Source organism: Populus nigra, chromosome 12 (assembly GCF_951802175.1).
Source record: "Populus nigra chromosome 12, ddPopNigr1.1, whole genome shotgun sequence".
Taxonomy (NCBI): Eukaryota; Viridiplantae; Streptophyta; class Magnoliopsida; order Malpighiales; family Salicaceae; genus Populus; species Populus nigra.
The window spans coordinates 97633-118449 of NC_084863.1; the positions used below are offsets into that span (position 1 = coordinate 97633).

Sequence of the window (20817 nt, forward strand, 5' to 3'; positions counted from 1 at the left end):
TTGGCAAATGACAAGGATGTATAATACATACGGACTTGTGCTGTTGTGCAGGCACACACTCTCTCTCTCACACGCGCACACACACACTATACACACACACACACACACACACACACACACACACACACACACACACACACACGAGATGATATACCCGTGCGCTCCCGCGAATTTATAAAATAAATGTATTTGATAGTATTATAATTGTGAACCAGCGTTGGATAAGTAATAGAAATTAAAGGTATGATGGAGCAAATATTTCATGACGAAAAAAAAAATTGTGTTGGTGATCCAAAACTTAGAGACTGAACAAAATGATTTGTAGTAATTTATAATGTTTTGTGAGAAAAGATACAGTGCTTTCGCCACATGATTTAGCTTTTCAGTTAATAAAAAAAATAAAATTACAAAGCTAAATTCTCTACCAACTTAATATTAAAAAAAGCCAACAAAGAAAATTTTGGAAGGAAAAAAACCCATGAGAAAAAACGTTGCAGCAATTGATAATGTTTTGCGAGGAAAACTATAACGCTTTTCCCAAATAAAATAAAAAACCATTTAGAAAAATATTGTAGCAATCCACAGTGTTTTGTGAGAAAAACTACAACGCTTTCCTCATATGATTTAGTTTTATTGTAATTATAATTCTTAACCAACTCAATATTTAAAAAAAATCGACAAAGATAATTTTGAAAAAAATCATAAAAAAATCACATGGAAAAACACTGCAACAATTCACAGTATTTTAAAGAAAAAAATTATAAAGCTAAATTTTTAATCAGCTCAATATTAAAAAAAATCGACAAATATAATTTTGAAAAATAAAGAAATAAAATAGACAAACTAAGTGAAAAAACATCATAGCAATCCATAGTATTAAAAAAAAATTTACAAAGCAAAAATTTTAAAAGGTAAAATCAACAAAAATAATTTTGAAAAAAAAATAAATGATAAAAAAGAAAAAATAAAAAAGTTGAAAAAAAAATGAAAAAAAATAAAATAAAAAGCGAAAAATCACTATGGATTACTGTTGTAATGTATAGTGTTTTGTGTGTGAGTAAATAGTAAATCCCCACATATATTAGTTAATATATACACACACGTACATATGTTTACTTGTTGGGCGATTAATTATGTATTAAAAAGTGCTAAAATAGAGATTGGATTGGAGGTGGGCCAGCGTACAGTTAATTAATTGGTGTCTTGCACGCAAAATAAACAAGAGGTCATGGGAAAGAGCAAGGAGTTTGAGCCTCTCAACTCACGTGCTATTGGTTGCAGGTAGATCCAGGGGAGGGTGTTACGCTTCACCGTTAACCGTAAGAGATACATAGATCTATCTTGAATTTAATGAACATTAAATCATAACTCATTTGGGAATCTTATTCTTAAAATCCTGGATTTGATCTTAATTTCTAAATTATATATGTTTCATTTTAAAACAAATCATTTATTCTTTTTTCTTTTGTTGTGTGTTTGCTTGCTATTTTCATTCTGATCATGGGAATAAGTTGCTGGCTGGTTTTTTTTTTTACTGTAATTACACGTGTTTTTTTTAGTAGTCACGTGCTTTTTATCTACAATTATATATATAAATTGAAAGACTAATCTTCACATGAGTTAAAGTTGATGTGAGGTTGTCATGTTCCTTTCACGCACACATGAATTCCACCATGCACTGCTTATTCTATTTTTATTAAAAAAATAATTTCTTTTTTTTAGTTTTTCATCCAACCCGTCAAATCAATTAAATTATATGTAAAGTTAAATACTATTTAGGTTAAATTTAAATATAAATTAAGCAAAAAATCATGCACAACAATTTCTACAGAGTTAATTTTAAGTAATTAATGGAGTCAAAAGAATTCAAATTAATCTATTAAATTGAATTGAATTTAAAAGTAATTTCATACAGTCTAGATAATTTTTTTAAATATAATAATAATAATAATAATCAAACCCACAGCACGTAGCGTACCGGGGCAGGAAAGGGATGAACAAAGATCCTTAGTACGTGAAGTATTGCTTATACCCAACTCCCCACCCCATGCATTGCTTCTCGCTTTTAATGTCTTTGTTTCTTAGAGATCAAAACAAAGACATTCGTCAATTCTCTATTCTCTTTTTTACAGGTCTTTAACTAGCAGCACACGTTAAGAATTTTGCTCTATTTCAAATACTTTCACACATATACAGTTAAAAAAGGGTCCGGATTTTATATATATATATATATATATATATGTTATGTTTTTTTATATATTTGGACAACTAACTAGTTAGTACTGTTATACTTACTCTTTGGGTGTATATTGAAAAAAGTTTCATGAAAAAGGAGGAAAAAGAAAAGTTGGAAGATAAATTGGCTAAAAAGAAAATAATGAAAAAGATTTAACTTAGAAGGCTAATCTATACGAGATGTTTGAATTCACATGTTCGGAAATAATATTTTGTTTCATATATTATCCTTGTTACTTTCATTTTATTTCTTCAAATGTTTTTTTTTAAAGGCTATATAGATATTTTGAAAAAGTTAGTTTTAATATTAAATTTCTCTACTTTAAAATTGTAAATTAAAGGTGTAGATTTTTTATTTATTTTTATAGTGTTTTTAGAGATTAAAATTTATTTGAAATTCAATTTTTAACACTCAAAGTAATTCTAAATATATAATTTTATTAAAATCTTTAAATTAAACTTAACTCATGGAATTACAAAAAAAGGGTAACATGAGAGTGAAAGCTGCATTCATGGAAATACCAGTACCAAATCTAAAATGATTCGAGTGTGTTTGTTTTTTATGTAGATTTTATGGTTATAATTTAAAAAATTAAGTTTTAAAAAAATAAAGTTAGTTGGATTGTTTGGTAAAATTTGTAGTTGAGGTTTATGTGTAGTAGAAAACATGTATAAAATATTTGGTGGAAGTGTGATTATAGTTGTTTTTCAAAATGTTTTTTTTATTTTGAAATACATCAAAATAATATATTTTTTATTTTTTTAAAATTATTTTTGATATCAGCGCATCAAAATGATATGAAAACACAAAAAATATATTAATTTAAAGTAAATGAAAAAATAAAAAAATTCAAATTTTTTCAAAAATATTTTTAAAACACAAAAATAATTTTTTTTTATAAAACTCAATTAAAAAAAAACATATAAAAACTATATCACAACAACTATATTTCAAATTTAATTTTTTAATGGTCTTCCCAGTATAAAATACGAAAGCAGATGAAAAACGAACACAGCCGGAGAGAGAGAGAGGGAAGGAATAATAGCAGTTGACGAGGAAGAGAGGACCAAACACATCGCATGCCAAGGTCTGGTCCCCCTGAGGTGTCATTAATTAGTTAACGCCATATGGGTCAACATAATTATTGTTAATTTATCATTGTATTCTAAAATAGAAGTGGTAATTAATTGTGTCGCATTACCCACCCTGCATGATCAGTACAGTGGTACTCCACTAATTGCTTAATTAACTTCTTTTTACCAGTAATTATGAGGATACATTAAGCATAGGTCAACATAGTTATTTTTTATAGATCTAAATCTGAACAGTTTAATGAATCCTCATTTTAATTCGAGGAGAGAGCATTTCACGGATCTTAGATGATTGTTGGACGAGGTACCATGATGTTTCTTCTTCTTCTTCTTAGATTTTTTCAAGTGCCAACGACATCTATTTGGAGATTTTGATGATTTATATCCATAAAAGAAATATAAACAAAAAGAAGAAGCAAATTGCAGATGATAACCCTTTTCTTTGAATTTTGCAATTTGGAATCAATCCCTTGTAGCCAATATTAAGTTTTCTGTTGTTTAACTTCAATGAAGATAAAAGAAAAGAAATGATTCCTTTATTTTCTTGCTTGCCTGGGGTTATTTGAATAATTCAAGAAGAAACGAATGCAGCTGTATCTAGTAGTGTTTGACACAATTTTTGTTTTTATTTTTATATATTTTTTAAAAGAGTTTTTGATTTGAAAAAAATATTAAATTGTTATTTTTTAATAAATTATTTTTTTAAAAAAGGCACCAATCATCGCAAACACCTCTTATTATTTCACGCACCGGAGGTTCATCTACCGAGAAGAGAAGAGAAGGGAAGCAAAAGGGAACCACAGTCTCTCTCTCTCTCTCTCACACACACACAAACACACAAAAAAAAAAGAAAAAAAGAGAAAAATAATAAAGGCAAAAGGACACCTCCTTCCGTTAACCAGAGCCAAACATTCCTGCAGTTAACCACCCCCACGCTGCTATGCTTCCATACAAACACTTTCATACATCATCAAATCATCCCTCCTTCCTTTCATTCCAAATGTGCCTCCTCCTCCTCCTCCTCCTCCTCCTCCTCCTCCCCCCTCAAATCACATGTTCACACTCTCTCTGCACCGTTAAATTCTCCGTAGTTTCTTTGTATGCATACATTAAACGGGGAACCTTAATATATATAGCCCCCAAGGAATTACTTCAATTTCAATTTAGTTCCAAACTATTTGATTTTATCAAATAAGTTATAAACCTTCCATTTATTTGATTTGATGTTAGTGGTAGTTAAAATATTTTGTCTAACTTTCATGTACTTTTCAAGTATCTCCATCCAATGCATGGAAATAAGCTTCAATATGATCACTAACATGTCATTGTCTATATCATCGACTGTATTTAGAGTTAAATTAAATATAAAAAAAGGTTTAGGACTAAATTGATAATATGATAATATATCAAGGACTATATTTACTTTAAATCTTTGTCAGATTCCTAGCATGCTTCCAGTAATAAAGCCCGGCAAATAAAACATCTCTCTCTCTAAACTCAAGCCTTAAAGCATTCTGATCCTATAGATTTAGCTTCCCAAATAAATTCAAGGAAGCTAAGCTACTAGACTCTCTCTCTCTCTCTCCCCCTTGATATTTAATAGTAATTTAAATAAATATGCTCATAATGACATTGACAAATTAGCCATTTTTAGTATAAAATTAGCACTGCTAAGTGTAACAAACTATCCCTTCCCTCGTGAAGCCAAACCCAAACCCAAACCTTTCACCTTTTGCTTCTTTCTTTCTGTTTCTTTTCAATATTTACTTAGCGCACAGAGCTAACAAAAAAATAATAAAAAAAATGAAGCTTTTCGGCTTCTGGACTGCTGCTGCTGTTCTTTGTCTTTTTGGGGCATGGGAGGTAAATGGGATCTTGGAGATCAATGAAGAAGAGCTGTTTTACACTGAAACTAATGCTTCTTATTATAATGAATCTAAAGCTGTTTTTGGAAATAATGCTTTGTTGGTTGGCCTCACTCTCATCAAATCAGCTGCTGCTAAAGGAGCAGGTAATTTAACTTTTAAAGATTGCTTCTTTTCATTTTCAGAAACCGAAGTTTGCTTCTTCTTCTTTATTTTTTTTAAATGAAAACTAAATGCCGCCTTTCATTTTCCTATGTCTTACTGATATTGATATGATTCAACTTTCAGTATATTGTCAGATTCTATTGCTTTTGGTTTCCGAGTTCTTCAATGATTTAGATTTGTTTCCTCCTTATTTATTTTCTCTTTTTCCACCTATTTTTGCGAGAAAAAAAGTAAAGAGGAAAGAGAAGAAAAAGGAATTTAAATATTACTTCTATCTTTGCGAGGAAAAAAAATAAATAAAGGACCCCATTTTGTTTTAATTTTGATATGATATACATATAGGCAGAGATGCATTTTCTATGTTTTCTTTGTTATTTGACAGTTCTGTGGGCACAGAGAGACATTTTTGTTCCATCCTCTGTTGTTTTACTCCAATTTCTTTACTTATTATCACAGCAATAGCAATGTGGTTGGTATTGTTGATAATCAAGATTCAGATCTTCACATTTTTTTTTGGTTTTTTTTTGTTGATATTCCCTCAAATCTCTTACATTCAAATTTATTAAAACAAATGTTGTTGTTAGTTTTTAAGAGCTGTGACATGAAAGATATTTTAATGTATTTTGCAATGATGTTTTGTCTCATATCTTGTCCTAATTATCATCTGTCAATCTTGCAGTCTGTTTGGATGGAACATTGCCTGGATACCATTGGCATCGTGGGTATGGTTCTGGGGCTAATAGTTGGCTTATTCAATTGGAGGTTTGTAACTATTAACGTTAGAAATTGTATACTAACATGTAGTCTCTTGCTTTTGCATAATTTTTCTTACATAATCTTGAAGTCATAATTTATGGTCTATATTTTCAACTGTTTGGTTACTTGTTTCGGCTGTGAGCTAAACCGTTCATCATTTGTGTAGATGATTAATTACGTGTCTTGTTACTGGCCATTGGGCAGTTAAAAAAACTACAGACTCACAAGTAGACATTGCTTGGAAAATTAAAATACAAATAATTACCTACGTGAAGGAATGTATATGATTTTTACTGCAATCGGTACTTGGATTAAGAATATTTATCTGAAGCTCTTGATATTGGATTGTGAGCCACTAATATATAAAATTTTTTTTGGTAAGTAGGTTGACAACCTTGAATTAAATTCTCTTAGGATTTGCTGACTTAAGCTGCTTAGTCAGCTGGCAATGCAAGTTTCACAGGCCCCTTTCAATTGACATCGATGACTTTGTTGAAAATCTTGTGCAGGGAGGAGGATGGTGTAATACTGTCAGAGCTTGTGTTTACCGTAAAAAAACTCGGCGAGGTTCATCGAACTACATGGAAAAGCAGTTGGCGTTTACAGGAATACTGAGCAATAAACCTGAAGAAAATCCTGGTTTAGCCTTAACTCTCAAATACTTTAAAATACCTCTTTATTTGTCGCATTTGACCTTGGATGCATTATTGACATGGGGTTTGCAGATTTTTTCAACTGGAACAGAGTAAAACTCCGTTACTGTGATGGTGCCTCTTTTACCGGGGACAGTGAACATAAGGTTGGAATCTTGCCATTTACTATAGCATCCCTGATTATATTTTTGAATTTAACACATTTTCCATTTATATGAGTTGATTGAAAGCTCTTAAACTAGCATCATGAAAGTTATGACTAATCACGTGAGCTCACATGTTAGAATCAAATGATTTTGTTTTAGGCTGCACAGTTGCAATTTAGAGGACAACGTATATGGTCAGCTGCAATGGAAGATTTAATGTCCAGTGGAATGCGCTATGCCAATCAGGTTTTATATCTCATCAGCTTTCAATTTTCTCACCGCTATCTTTTCTTCTTGATTCTTCTTGCAATAATTTTGTTATTTTTTTCTCAGGCTCTTCTTTCTGGCTGCTCTGCTGGGGGTCTAGCTTCTATTCTACACTGTGACGAGTTTAGGGATTTGTTTCCAAGAACAACTAGAGTGAAATGCCTGAGTGATGCTGGTTTATTCCTTGATGTGTAATTGCTTGTTATCTTGACGCTCTTTCTTGTTTTCCTCATTTCTAAGAATTGATTTCTCTTCACTTAGCACCTAACTTATCCGTTCTCATTTCCTTTTGGAAATTTTAGAGTTGATGTTTCTGGTGGGCGCACCTTAAGAAACGTATACAGTGGAGTTGTCGGCTTGCAGGTAGTATACTGATGTCTAACTTTTGTAAATTTAGCTATGTTTGTAGTTTGAAGATTTTGAGTTATGCTTTTACTGAATGCCAATTGTGGTAATTTTCATACTTCTCTCAGGGGGTGCAGAATAACCTTCCACGTATATGCACCAACCACCTTGATCCAACTTCTGTAATCATTTTATTTATCATTCTCTCTTGTCTCACATCTATCTAATTTGCATGTATTACATAAATCTGAAACTCATCCATCTTTCTGTGATTTCCTTTTTTTTTCAGTGCTTCTTCCCACAAAACATAATCGGCAATGTTAAAGCCCCATTGTTCATTCTCAATACAGCCTATGATTCATGGCAGGTAATAATCTTTTTCCTGTAAATGTGATAATGCACGAGTCTTTTATTGTTAGCGGACTAGTCCTTGACTAACAAACTACACGAGTTAACTTACTGTTAGTGGAAGGTTTTATAAGATCACCGAAACTCATATTTATCATATTTACCATGTGAATTCAGATCCAGTCCAGCTTAGCTCCACCATCTGCTGATCCCCATGGCTACTGGAGCAATTGCAGAAAGGACCACTCAAAATGTTCTGCATCTCAACTCCAATTTCTGCAAGGTACTTTATATTGTAGATCAATTTATTTAATGTAGGCCACAAAACATAACAGTTTCAGTATGCTCATTGAGGCATTTTCATGTGTTTCTTTGTAACAGGATTTAGGAATCAAATGCTAAATGCAATAAAAGGCTTTTCAAATTCTAGACAGAATGGATTGTTTATAAATTCATGTTTTGCTCACTGCCAATCAGAGAGGCAAGATACATGGTTTGCTGATGATTCTCCCGTCCTTGGAAGCAAGGTATGTCTAATCAGACCTCATAATTATTCATCAAGGTTGCTTTGATCTCGAAAAGAAACAGAAAGGAAAAACACAAGTTGTTGTTTTGTGGCCATTTTCTTGGGGTTCCTCATTCCTGCTTGTATTTTTTAGAACACTAGCAGTCCCTGTTTGATTCATCTCTCACATTATCAAAGCTTTCAAATATCTAACTGATGTGGTTGACAATGTGCAGCCTATTGCACTTGCTGTTGGAGATTGGTATTTCGACCGTGCAGGCGAGAAGGCTATTGATTGTCCCTATCCCTGTGACAACAGTTGCCACAATCTGGTTTTTAGATGAGTCAAATTTAATCAAAAGGGCCATCTTTTTACAGTCATCTTATTAGATATATCCTCATTGTTACTGTAATAGAACCATCCGATTCAATGAAATTTGGTAGAGGACAATAACAAGGAAGGGTGTGCTGAGAAATGTAAATTTATCAGCAAGCCTTTGTATTTGATGCAGCACATCTTGTGCATTACATGTTCAATTCGAATTGTAATATTTATATCAATCAGGAAGTCCATATTTTCATGCTGATATTTTTGACTTTGTGTTTGAGAAAGGTTGGCTCCCATCCCCACTCTCTTTTGACTGTGCTATCATCTTTCGTCAGCTGGGCCAATACAACCTTTTTGTCGTGGAAGCGAAAAGATTGAGTGCTGAATTTTTAAAATAAGAACATTTTGAGCAAAACCACCTACTATTTTGGGTTAATATCATTTTTACCAAATGATTTTGATTTAAACTAGTGAACTGAAAAATGTTAAGTTGGTTCAAAAAAAAAAAAATAGAACATATTTTTCAAAAAAATGAAATGACAAGTTTTTTCTTTTTAGAGAGATATTGTCAGAGGATTTATCACACACATTAAGGAGCTTTTGTTTTGAATTGTGAATAAAATTGTTAAATACTTTACTACAATAGTTGGTGAATAATGATATAGGAATTCCATTGTAGTTAAATCACAAAATAGATTAATGATTGAAATAGTTAGATAATATTATGAATTTGATTATTTGTAACATATGTTATGAATACTTAATTCATAATATTACCATTACCATTATTAATTTATAAAATATCTTAAGAGATAAAATGAGTTGAGATTATTTCTTAATAAATAAACTAAGTTCATAAATTAAATGTGATGACTTAAAAAAAAATACCCAGCAAAACAAACACCCCCTTACAATGGAGCTTCGTGGGCTTTTTAGGACATAGGCTTTCTCATTGAGGTTGTTGGTCTTTAATTTTCTCAACATGCAGGCGCTCTAAAGTATCGGATTTGATGATCAGTGGCTATGTTTGTGATAGGATTCCTAATCATTAACCTTTTGATTGATTATGTAGGTGATGAACAATGTGAGGATTAAATTAACATTTTGCTTGCAAATGCCACAAAGTTGAAGGAACAACACCATAAACAATATGGAACCCAACAACCCAAGTAACACCAGCAGAATGGAACAAACTAGTCCTGAAAATGACAGGGATAAACTGCAACAGGTCAGGTGATCAGTTGCAGTTTCCTGAATGGAAAACTCTCTGTTTCCCTTCTGGGGTTTAGCTAACGAGTGCCTATAACCTAATAAGATCATTAAATCCTAAGATCTCGGAGTCTGTTAACTTCCAATGGAAGGTTGCAGTTTCAGAACTAACAGCTATTAACACCATTGTAGCATTCTTTCTAGTAGAATTGATTTCAAGCCAGCTTGTTCTTCTTTCCGTTGCAAATTCTGTAACTTTCATCCACACCACATCGATCTTCTATTTGTTTCTCTGTCGTAATCGCCCTGATTTTACCTGTCTCATGCAAGTGTATCTTTCATAAGTAAAAGAGAATCGCATATAATATTCGATATGATAATGTTAAATTATATATGTACTCATCATTGTCAGAATCATCATCATCAGCGTCATCATTTGTGTTCATTTTCGCCTATATGTCATTAAAAAACCGATTCTTCTTCTTCTTCTTGTTCTTCTTCTTATTATTATCATAGTATAATTCAATAAAAAGCAAGATTCCAAGGGCATTTGAATTTTCTATTGCCGGACATTATAAACAAATAGGGGAAAGCTTTCTGCCCTACTATTGTTTCCATTCTCTCAGTCTGGCATTGCATCACAAGACTTTTTGTGTGTTCTTTCTGCTCCCATGATTGTAGGGCCATAATTAACAAAAGACACAATAATTCGGCTCACATGTGTTTGAGGTGAATATATCATCATACATATATATGTGTGTGTGGAGGTTTCTTGCAAAGAAGGAAGAGACCTTGTTCATAGTTTATTGAAGGAAACTATTTGCTTAGGATGTCTGCACATGGACAAACATGAACCTTCTTGTCGCATGTATGAGAGGAATGAATGGTAACCCACTATTCCTTATTCATTTTTATGTCTGGAAGATTACAACTTATTCTATATGGGACAAATTTGTTGCCATTTTTATTGTCTTTTTTTCCTACGGTAAGAGACTGTCTGTGTGCATTTAAATTCTAATTTTGTTAAATCACTTGCATGGTAGAAGGGTGTTTACACCCTAAAAAAATATCTTTAGTCGTTGTCGCCTCCTATCTCATATGTTAAAACTTCAAGTATTACTTCCAAATGTTCTAAGACCATTTTACTGGCAACAAAGGGGCAAGCACATAGCATTCCTAGCCTGCAGCTGAAATAAAAAACGGTGGGAATTCAATCTTTGCATGATGATGATGATGGCAAGCATGAAAGATTGTCATATGACAATTTTACTTGGGCCCTGTTTTTTTTTTTTTATTGTTAATCCTCTCATAATTTTACCCTGTTAATCTCCCGGGACAAAAAATCATAATACTACCTTTTACTTTCTAATCTCTCTTTTTAAGCCCCATGCATAATTTACCACACACAGATTATTGTCATTTCTTGGTGAATTTGTCAGCCTGCTGACTTAGTAAGGCCTTCGTTTTGTTACCTCTTACTCTTACATTTGCCAGAAAACACACTTTTTTTTTTGGCCCAACAGGATGTGCCTGGAAACACTAAATTCCTATCCATTCTCTCTTAAAATTTCAGCATCAGTACGTAGATGCCCCTTCGAGGGACCCCTTTCAGTCTTCATCACAGAAGAAGTAAAAGTACAGGCCCACAGCAAGGACAATATATTAGACTGGGTGTCCTAAAGTGATCAATGGTGTAGATTTTGTCACCTCGACATTACTGTTCATTTAAATATCCACTTTCCCTTGAAACTGAATGGGAAGATTGTTGCTCAGCCATGTCCTTTAAGATAATGTTAGTACCTCAAGAAAGACTTGATACAGGAAATGTATGGCCCTTATCAGATTGAAAGTCATACATACACAGCACAAGTCTTGTCGACTAGAAGGGATTGCTATATGTATATATAGATACGCCTGCCTGCCTTCGTTATTCACTTGGGTTGTAATTCTAATAAGCATGTCAAGGCACTTTTTTGATAAGGTAATTCAGAGGAAGACAGCAACTATAGTTTGATGTCTTCAAGGGTTGTCTCTTGAAGGGAAGGGAAGTGACTAAACGGCTGTCAAAAAAGTGAAAAGTATCTCCATCTATAGGAGACAATGATAGACACCCATTTAAGATAAATGGCCCCTTGAATTTTGCATTAGAAAAGCACAGATTGGAATTTTCTTGCTGTATTTTTGTAATGCGAAGAGATCAATACAGAAAAATACATATGGATTACACTAAGTAAATTATGAATCCCAGGAAACCAAAAGATTCTCGGATATATTGCAGACAGAGTCACAATCTTGCAGGATTTTTCAATTTTAAAAGGTGAGGAGGTAAAGCCTAAAGAAAAAAAAGCTATGGATGGATTGCTTACAGTCACAGATACGATTACAGAGAGTTGAAGAAAATTTCAACAAGCCTTATCACGAAAATTTCTACAGAGCTGTTTTTTCAAAGACAATGACACCATGAACTTGGTTCAATCCCAGATATTTATGAAGTAAACAAAAGGCTGAAGAATTCTGTATCAGACACATTTACAAAAAATCAAAAGAAGTAACTCTATAGCACAGACCTGTAGCCAGAAGATAATCTATTCCCCAATATTCCATCTCAAACTGAAAACCTTTGTAATTGAATTAATTAGACTCTGCGCATGTTAAAAAATAACCTATATGGATTGACCAAAAGCCACAGCAAGTCTTTGCAGATCCTTGGTATAGATGTCTGCTGGCTGTGAAGCTTGTTGATGTTGATTCTGTAGCCAACTAGTACTTGACCCTTGTGCCATGAAGTGTGTTTCAGGTTTCACTTCACTGTACACATGTTGAGATGTTTGGTTTTGTATTGTGCTTCCAAGAAAGAATGGGGTGCTAAGGTATTCAGACCATTTGATGTCTTCAACCGTCTCGTTTGCGAGAGATCGAAGGTGAGCTTCGTCGCTGGATTTCCCACAATCAGCTAAACCCCACGAGAAGGCGCTGCTCTCAAAGAAAATGGTGTTGCTTTGCAATTCAATACTGCTACTGCTTCCATTGCTTCCACTTCCGTTGTTGCTGAAGCTACTTGCTTCCCAGTTCTGAATCCCATTGACATCACAAGAGCCTACAGAAGGATTATGATCAGATGGAAGACTAACAGAAGGTTTTACACATATTGGAGTCTGGAACATAGAGGTTGAAACGGATGGGAGAATAGTCGGAGGTGTCATACTAGAATTGAACTCATGAGAAATCATCTCAGAAGAGGAGGAATTTGGATTAAAGCAGAGAGTGGTGTTTGGATTCATTGAGAGGTCTATAATAGGTTTGTAATCCAATTTCTGGAAAGGGAAATAATCCATCAAATCAGAAGGCATGCAACTGGCCGTGGTGGAGCTTTCATGGGAGGTACCAAACCTGTCGAGGAAGAATTCCTGTGTCGGTGGAACATTTGTCAAGTTGCTACTACCACTTCTGTCCTTATTGTTGTTGTTGGTGATGACGTTTGAGCTTCTGGAAGAAACTGCAGGTGGTTTTAAAGTAGCTGTCTTAATGAGGTTCAGTTCATTTGATACAATAGAAACTTTCTCATTGCTTTTGTCAGCTGTGAGCTGCTGCTTCCCTTTACCATCCTCAGCTTCAGAAAGTGATTTGTGAGTGTTGGGGTCAATGCCTCTCTGCCTCAGTTTCTTCTTAATGCAGGAATTCCATAAATTCTTTATCTCATTATCAGTTCTTCCAGGTAACTGTGCTGCAATCTGAGACCATCTGATCAAGCAGGTAGCAATAAGTAGTCAATATATGATTGAAACACTTAAGTTTGATATAACTAAAGTCTTATTAAGAATGATTTTATAAAGCTAATATAAATATAAACTACCTATTGCCAAGAACTGCATGGAGTTCAATAATCAAGTTCTCTTCCTGCTGAGAAAATGCTCCTCTCTTCAAATCAGGCCTCAAGTAGTTAATCCACCTTAACCTGCAGCTCTTACCACACCTCTGCAAACCTGCCAGTGTGTGTGTGTGTGTGTGTAATGTAAATTAGGAGATGTTTACAGATATTCTAAATCTAGTATTCTGACACCATTTACTCAGCATTATTATTAACAAACAAAGGGTACCTGCCAGTTTAGGGACAGAGCTCCAACAACCAAGTCCATGCTTAGTAATATAATTAAGAAGTTTCTCATCTTCCTCAGGAGACCACAGGCCTTTTCTTAACTTCTGCTTGTAACAGCAAGAATGCCGCCCCATGAGGAGGGCAACAAAACCTGCAATGCAGTGCTGGCAAATAAACTTTTAAGAAGTGGCCAAGTATTGTGTCAGCAACAGGAGAAGAGTTGGGGCTTTGAAATGGATTCTAGGAAGTGGGGAAGTGATTGGAATATGTGATGAGAGAGAGAGAGAGGGGGGGGGGGGGGGGGGGAAGAGAATGGAGTGGTGAGAAGAAAATGAAGTGGCAGCCTGGTAGGGAATCAAATTAATAGGAGGCGGCTCAAAGAGAAAAGTCATATTCAAGAGGATGATTGAAGATTGTGGCTTCAGATTTATACATGGTTTTCCAGAGTTACATGCTGTTGTCTTGGATGGTCCATGTCAGCATTTGGGACCACAATAAGGTGGGTTCCATAACTCATGGACGGTCCTGATCCTACCGGTGTCCTTTAGCAGATGAAGAAACGAAGAGCAGGGGGGAAGTAGTGTGCCAAAAATTTGACCTGGCCTAGTTATTTCCCATCAAAATTTGAGGATTTAAGACTTCTGCAGAGGAGGACTGGTGGGGCTCTTCTCTCGGAAGATATTTAAATAATTGTAAGAACTGTTACGCTCAGAAGCCCGAGTAAAAGTTTAAGGTGATGTAGACATGTACTTGTAAAGGATAAGATGGATGGGAGTTGCTTTTATTTATTTACAATGGAAGAGATATTGCGATGGGATGAGATAGGATGGGTTTTAAGCAATATCATATTCAACCAAGTCCATCCCAAGATTCCTAATGCAAAAATAAGTCACAAGAATGGAGAAGGGAAAGTTTCTTGAGGACAAGAAATACCCCAAATTAGTGAGATGAAGCAAATATGGTATCCTGCAATAAATTGATGACAGCAGCGGCTTCTACATATGCCTCCTCTTGGAGTCTTGTTCGATAGGAAGAAAATTCTAAATACTTCCCTGTGATCAATCCTATCCTTGATCAGCTAGCTAGCTACTACCCTCCCTTTTGGCAAGCAACTTTCAGCTACCATCCACCTTCTCTTTTGTGTCAGGCCTTTTGACGCAACTTTTCCAGTCTCAGTAACCTAAAGTAACTGTTTTAGAATCATATTAGGAAATATTCCTTCTCTCTCAGAAAAAACCCTCAAATTTAATCAATTCTCCACACACATGTAGATACAAATCACTCAATACATCTTGCAATTTGAATTACTAACTTGTTCTTCTCATTATGGGAAAATGCTATCCATATATAAGGCCATAATTAATACTAGTAAATAGAGAAGGGAGGGGTCTGGTCATCCCATGCACGCACTCTTTTAGCTATATAAATGGCCAGGACAGTCACAGTAATGCTGTTGTCTTCTATAGGATGGGGTGGGATAGGAGTTGATGTGCATGAGAGCTAATGTAACGTATTTTTTGAGAGACTACAATGACGACAAAATTTTTGATGAATTATTACAGGTTACATGGTACTCAGTATGGCAATCATTATTTATTGCACAGTGCCAACTAAATTAATCGTGTGTGTGTGTTTGTGTGTGTGTCTCTCTCTATATATATATATATGAATGGATTAGTTGGAGTGACAAGATTTAAATTCCTTTTTCACCATTCTTGATTTGTTTACAAGGAAAACAAAAATCATCAAGGAAATGGAAAGACGTCTAACTATTAATGTTTTACAATCAGTTATCATGTCCAAATTATGATACCTACATAGAAGAAGAAGAAGAAGAAGAAGAAGAAGAAGAAGACAAACAGGGTACGCGTGTATGCCAGAATAAATGTTGATGGTGATTAAAGAAAATTAATGAAGAAAATTTGCTTAATTATCGGCTCATTTCCATTTAATTTGATTACATATATTCAGGCAAGTTGCAGAACAATTTTTTATATATGTTGTCGAGCAGGAAGACAATATATATATTCCTTTCAAGGTTATGCTGCATGACAATGGCTTAGAAAAGCCTTTCTTTAAACACGTTTCAGACTCTGAGAAATCAATTAAGAAGCTTCATGATCACCTCCATAATAATGGAATAACATCGTCAATAATGTTAATGAAACAGGCATATTGTTCTTTGATAACCTGTCTGTCGACTGCCTTGTTCTTCTTAACCTATGAACTGAATTATGAAGCTTCCTTAATCTCCTTGACCTCTGGCCAACGTCCTAATCCAGACATCCCAATTGGAGTGTATTAAATAATATATATGCAAAGATTCTTGTAATCTCCATGCCTCGTAATGCGCTACTTCACTTATCTTGTAACCATACATATGAGCTGTTATCAGAAGTCAACCATTGCTTCATCTTTTATTTTACTCTATGTTTTTATTTGCTAATCATTAATCAACTATATATATATATATATATATATATATATATATATATATTTGCTTTGCTGTCATTAATTCTTATTTAATAAGGTGGATTTGTTACTTTTGATGCATGTCTTTTTAATTTATTCTACTTGTTTCAGTTATAAGGGATAAATATAATGGATCAGCATCTCTAAACTTAGTTAAGAGCTGAGCCTAAGTATATATAAGTTTGACGAGTTGTCATAACATGTGTGGCTCTGAGTAATATTGTTTGGCTCCATGTTGGATTACGAGATTCTAACGAGTCAAATATATATATATTTTTTAAACATAAGAGATGTTTAATGTTATAATAGAATATGACTTTTAGTCCTTCTCTACACTAAAGGATAAGAATCATGGGTTATAAAGACTTATTGAATCCTTAAAAGAAAGGGGTTCACAATCTCATCATTTTGAACATTTTTAGCATTTATATTTTCAGAGTTTATTTTTTAAAAAATTTATTGTACCTTCTCTCTAAAAAAGATATTCACTTAAACATCGAAAAGTCCCCAGATTCATAAAAAAAAACCTTTTATAAGTACCAGCCACTGACCACCTTGGCTTACCAAACACAAAGCACTAACCATCTTGGCTAGAGAGAATGGATCAAATTGTCAGAACCAAGAGATTAACTGGTTATTTAAGACATAAGCCTTGCCCCCAAACTACTTAGATTTTTTAAAACATCATCATTGACACCGTCTGTGGGAATGATAAAAAAACCATTAAATTTTCTTTCAAAACTAGTTATTGACATCCTTAATCATTATCAATGAGAGACAATCACAAAACACCTAAAATGGAATGTCAAATGGATATCTTTATTGTTGTTGGCACAATTACTTTATCAAAACATCAAGAACTCTTCAATCAGGACTGACTTTTCACTAGAATAATGATGGTCGCTTAAGGGGACAATCAAGCCCAACGAGTCTGGCCTAAGAACTTTGAACCAGCTTATATCATAGGTTTCAACAACCTTTGTGTTAAACATTAACTGTAGACTCAATTCCGATGAGCCTAGAAAACTTATTAAAGGTGGACAATGTTATCCACTCATTAGGGTGCAGCTGACTTGGACCCAACTAGTAATATCTAAACACTTATCTCACAAATCCTTGGAGGGAGAAGGAATACCCCAATGCATACATGAAAAAATAAACTGTAATTTCATATTGACCTTGGGTAGAGCCCAAGGTCTACCGGCTAATATGTTTAGCTCAATCAGGCATTTGAGTTGTGTACTCTCTCGGTTGCAGGCGAGTAACAAGCTATATATCCTTTGCACCTAATATGATAGGAGCGTTATCCTCAGGGGTTTGAGGCAACCTCCCTCCCTCATGAGATTCCCTGGTAATGGCAGGAAAGAACTTATCTTATAGGGAGATCTACCTTCCCCGCTAAAAAGAGGTGGACGCTAAGGTGCCACCCCTTTTAATTCTGGGGTCAAATTTGATAGACCCTTGCTCCTTGTTGTTTTTTCCAGTCTTAAGTTGGAACTTAAACTTCTAATAAGAGACGATAACATCCCTACTTTAGGGATAAATTTGACTTTTTTTGGGTCCATTTCTCTATTCAAAGTAAAGAAGAAAAAAAGAAGTTTCTGGTGGGAAATACCTTAGGTGACAATTTTCTTCTCAGATTAGAGTGAGATTGACTCAAGATTTTTTCACAAAACTGTTTCTTAAAAGTTACAAAGAGTAAAAGTAAAAGAAAAGTTGGGAGTATGAATGACTAGGGTAATAAAAAAATATCTTTTCACCCACATCGTTAGATGAATGACCTTTGATGTCATCTCAAATAATTAAAAATCCATGTAATTACTATATTAAATGCAAGCCGCTATTTTGTTTCTTAAGGGACACCTCCTTTAATAAAAACGGGCCACCTGGCCGAGTTAAACAAATCTTATGGAGAAGGTAAAAATACTTATTTACTACTGATAAACTTTCAAAATCTTTGTGTATTAAATACATAAAAATTTGAGGGGCTACTGATGGATCAACATGTTTTATTTTTACCCGAATTTTCATTTAAAGAAACCAAAAGCAAAGTGATAACCCAACATCCTTGGGCTCAACCAAATGTCTATGGGTCGAGCGAGTTGCTAGACCCAGCAACTCTAGGCTTAGCCAAGCGTTGAACCCAAATACTGATAATCTCGGGCTCAACCACCTTTAGAATCTACCAAGTGCTGGGCCCAAACATATACAGGTCTGATGAACTGTCATATCCAGCATCGTAGAGCTCATCCAAGCACCAAGCCTAAACATATACAAGTTTGACGAGATGTCAGACCTAACATCCTTAGGCTCAGCCAAGTGCTGAGCCAAAATATATACAGGTTTGGTAAGCTGCCAAACCTATAATCCTTGAGCTCAGCCAAGCTCTGAGGCTATATACATATAACTCTGGTAATCTTGTTAGGCTCCATTTTGGACAACAAGATTCTGATGAGTTAGAGATATTTTCCATCTATAGAAATTTTTCTCTTTGACACAAAAGATTTTTAATGCTATCAGAAAAATATAACTTTTTATTCCTCTCCATCAATAGAAAAGAATCATGGGCTATAAAGATGTATTGAATCCTTATAAGGAGGGGGGTTCACAATCTCATCATTCTGAATATTTTTAGCATATATATTTTCGAAAATATTATTGCAGTTTTTCTTTGAAAAAGATATTTACTTAAGTATTTAAAAGTCTTCAAATTTATCAAAGGAAATATTTTACAGATATCAACCACTGACTACCTTAGCTTAGTAAATATCAGGCACCAGGTATAGACATCAACCACCTTAGCTAGAAAAAATAAATTAAATTATTAGAATCAAAAAATAAATTGATTATCGTTCTTAAATTACTTGGATTTTTTAGAACATCGAGAGAATCCTTGTTTTCGAATGATTAGCTATAGGAATGACAATTACAAAAAAATAAGGTTTACCAGCTTACTTTCACCAGGCACATAACTGTTCATTATCTAGTTTTGTATAATAATTCATTGGTATTAATAACCATGTTTTCGGCTTTCTGCTAGTTAGGCTGGATCAGATAAGAATTTCTTTTTTTTTTAATCTTTTTGCTAAGGGCTTCAGATGAGTACTTGAGATAAAAAAAAAAAGGGTGGTGTTGATGTTACTGCAATCCATTTACAGCAACCGACGACAAGAAGTAGAACAGAAGTATTGAAATATGTATTGTAATTACAGCCATACAATAGACAACAGTGGATAATGCAATCCAAAAATCAGCTCATAAGTTTTGATGTGTATTTGTCTCACAAGTTGCTGTGTTAAGGTTCCTTTGAGCTCTTGAACCCTTCCTCAATGGTGCCCTTTGGTCCCTGGAGTTTATCTTTTGAATGAACACATTAATTAGGAATCTTACAGGAGACAGGTGTGGGACTTCACAAATAAGTGTATGTGATGTCAACTTTTGTAGGACCTGTCTACAAATAAATAGGTTTCATTCCATGTACAAAGCACAACACTGAAGCATTTCGGCAGAGTAAAAGGATTGATCAATTAATCTGCAATATCTTCACTGCTAAAGCAGTGTACAATGTATGGTTGATTATCAAGCTACCATAAGATGTTCCTCGTTCCTTCTTTATGAAATTATCGAAGATTGATATCAATATTGCTGTGTTCAAAACAAGATGCATTCATCTCACACAGATCTTCTGCTCGGCGAATTCGTCAAATTACTGCTAACTTTAGGCCCGCAGAAAGAAGTCTTGTCGATTACTACTCTTTGAACCTTTAGTTACTGAGTTCAAGGCACCATGTGATGGAGGCTTGAACAATTTTTATAATTTAAACAAGTGTAAATCACAACAAAAATTTGGTAAAACAAAGCCATAATTAGCAAGCATAGTGGCCTACTTCAGTGTAGCATTGCTGGAAATAAGCCAATTATTCATCAAGAGAAAGATTTTGAAGATAATAATCGAATGGTTATTTGAAATGTGAGGGGGGGGGGGGGGTGGGGGCACAATCCATATGCCCTTGAAAATGGAGAGCCCTTTCCTCATTATACTGCAAGTCATCTGTTTCTAAGCTGATTCTGAGACAGACAGCTAATTGACAAGAAAGATCAACTGTTACTCTAATAATGGAATCACACTCATCACAGTCCTGACCAATATGATTATCTTCATTAATTATAAGCTTTTCTGAGAAAAAAAATTCCAACACCAAACCTAGGAAAATCTTTAAAAACTTCACTAGCATCAGCATCTTTCTGATTTAACCAAGGACAGAAAGAAAATCCATGCATGGGGCTATCCTAATCCTGCAACTTTTTAATAGAGGCTACAGTTGCTAATGGAGT

General features: G+C 34.2%; 2 protein-coding genes across 2 annotated transcripts; one reads left to right on the top strand and one right to left on the bottom strand.

Moving 5' to 3' along the window:
• The first annotated feature begins 4824 nt into the window (after nt 1–4824).
• On the top strand, nt 4825–8964 carry LOC133669222 (pectin acetylesterase 12-like). The gene is made up of 12 exons (XM_062089275.1): nt 4825–5338; nt 6037–6119; nt 6623–6752; nt 6839–6912; nt 7072–7158; nt 7246–7370; nt 7482–7542; nt 7653–7706; nt 7814–7891; nt 8050–8155; nt 8254–8399; nt 8614–8964. Exons 1-12 carry the CDS (start codon nt 5131–5133, stop codon nt 8719–8721), a joined length of 1260 nt encoding a protein of 419 aa, XP_061945259.1. The 5' UTR covers nt 4825–5130; the 3' UTR covers nt 8722–8964.
• A 3283-nt stretch (nt 8965–12247) lies between these two features.
• Nucleotides 12248–14375, bottom strand: LOC133670191 (transcription factor MYB61-like). Its single transcript, XM_062090696.1, has 3 exons — nt 14012–14375; nt 13768–13897; nt 12248–13655 (listed from the first exon to the last, which is right to left on the bottom strand). Exons 1-3 carry the CDS (start codon nt 14142–14144, stop codon nt 12578–12580), a joined length of 1341 nt encoding a protein of 446 aa, XP_061946680.1. The 5' UTR covers nt 14145–14375; the 3' UTR covers nt 12248–12577.
• Nucleotides 14376–20817: the final 6442 nt, after the last annotated feature.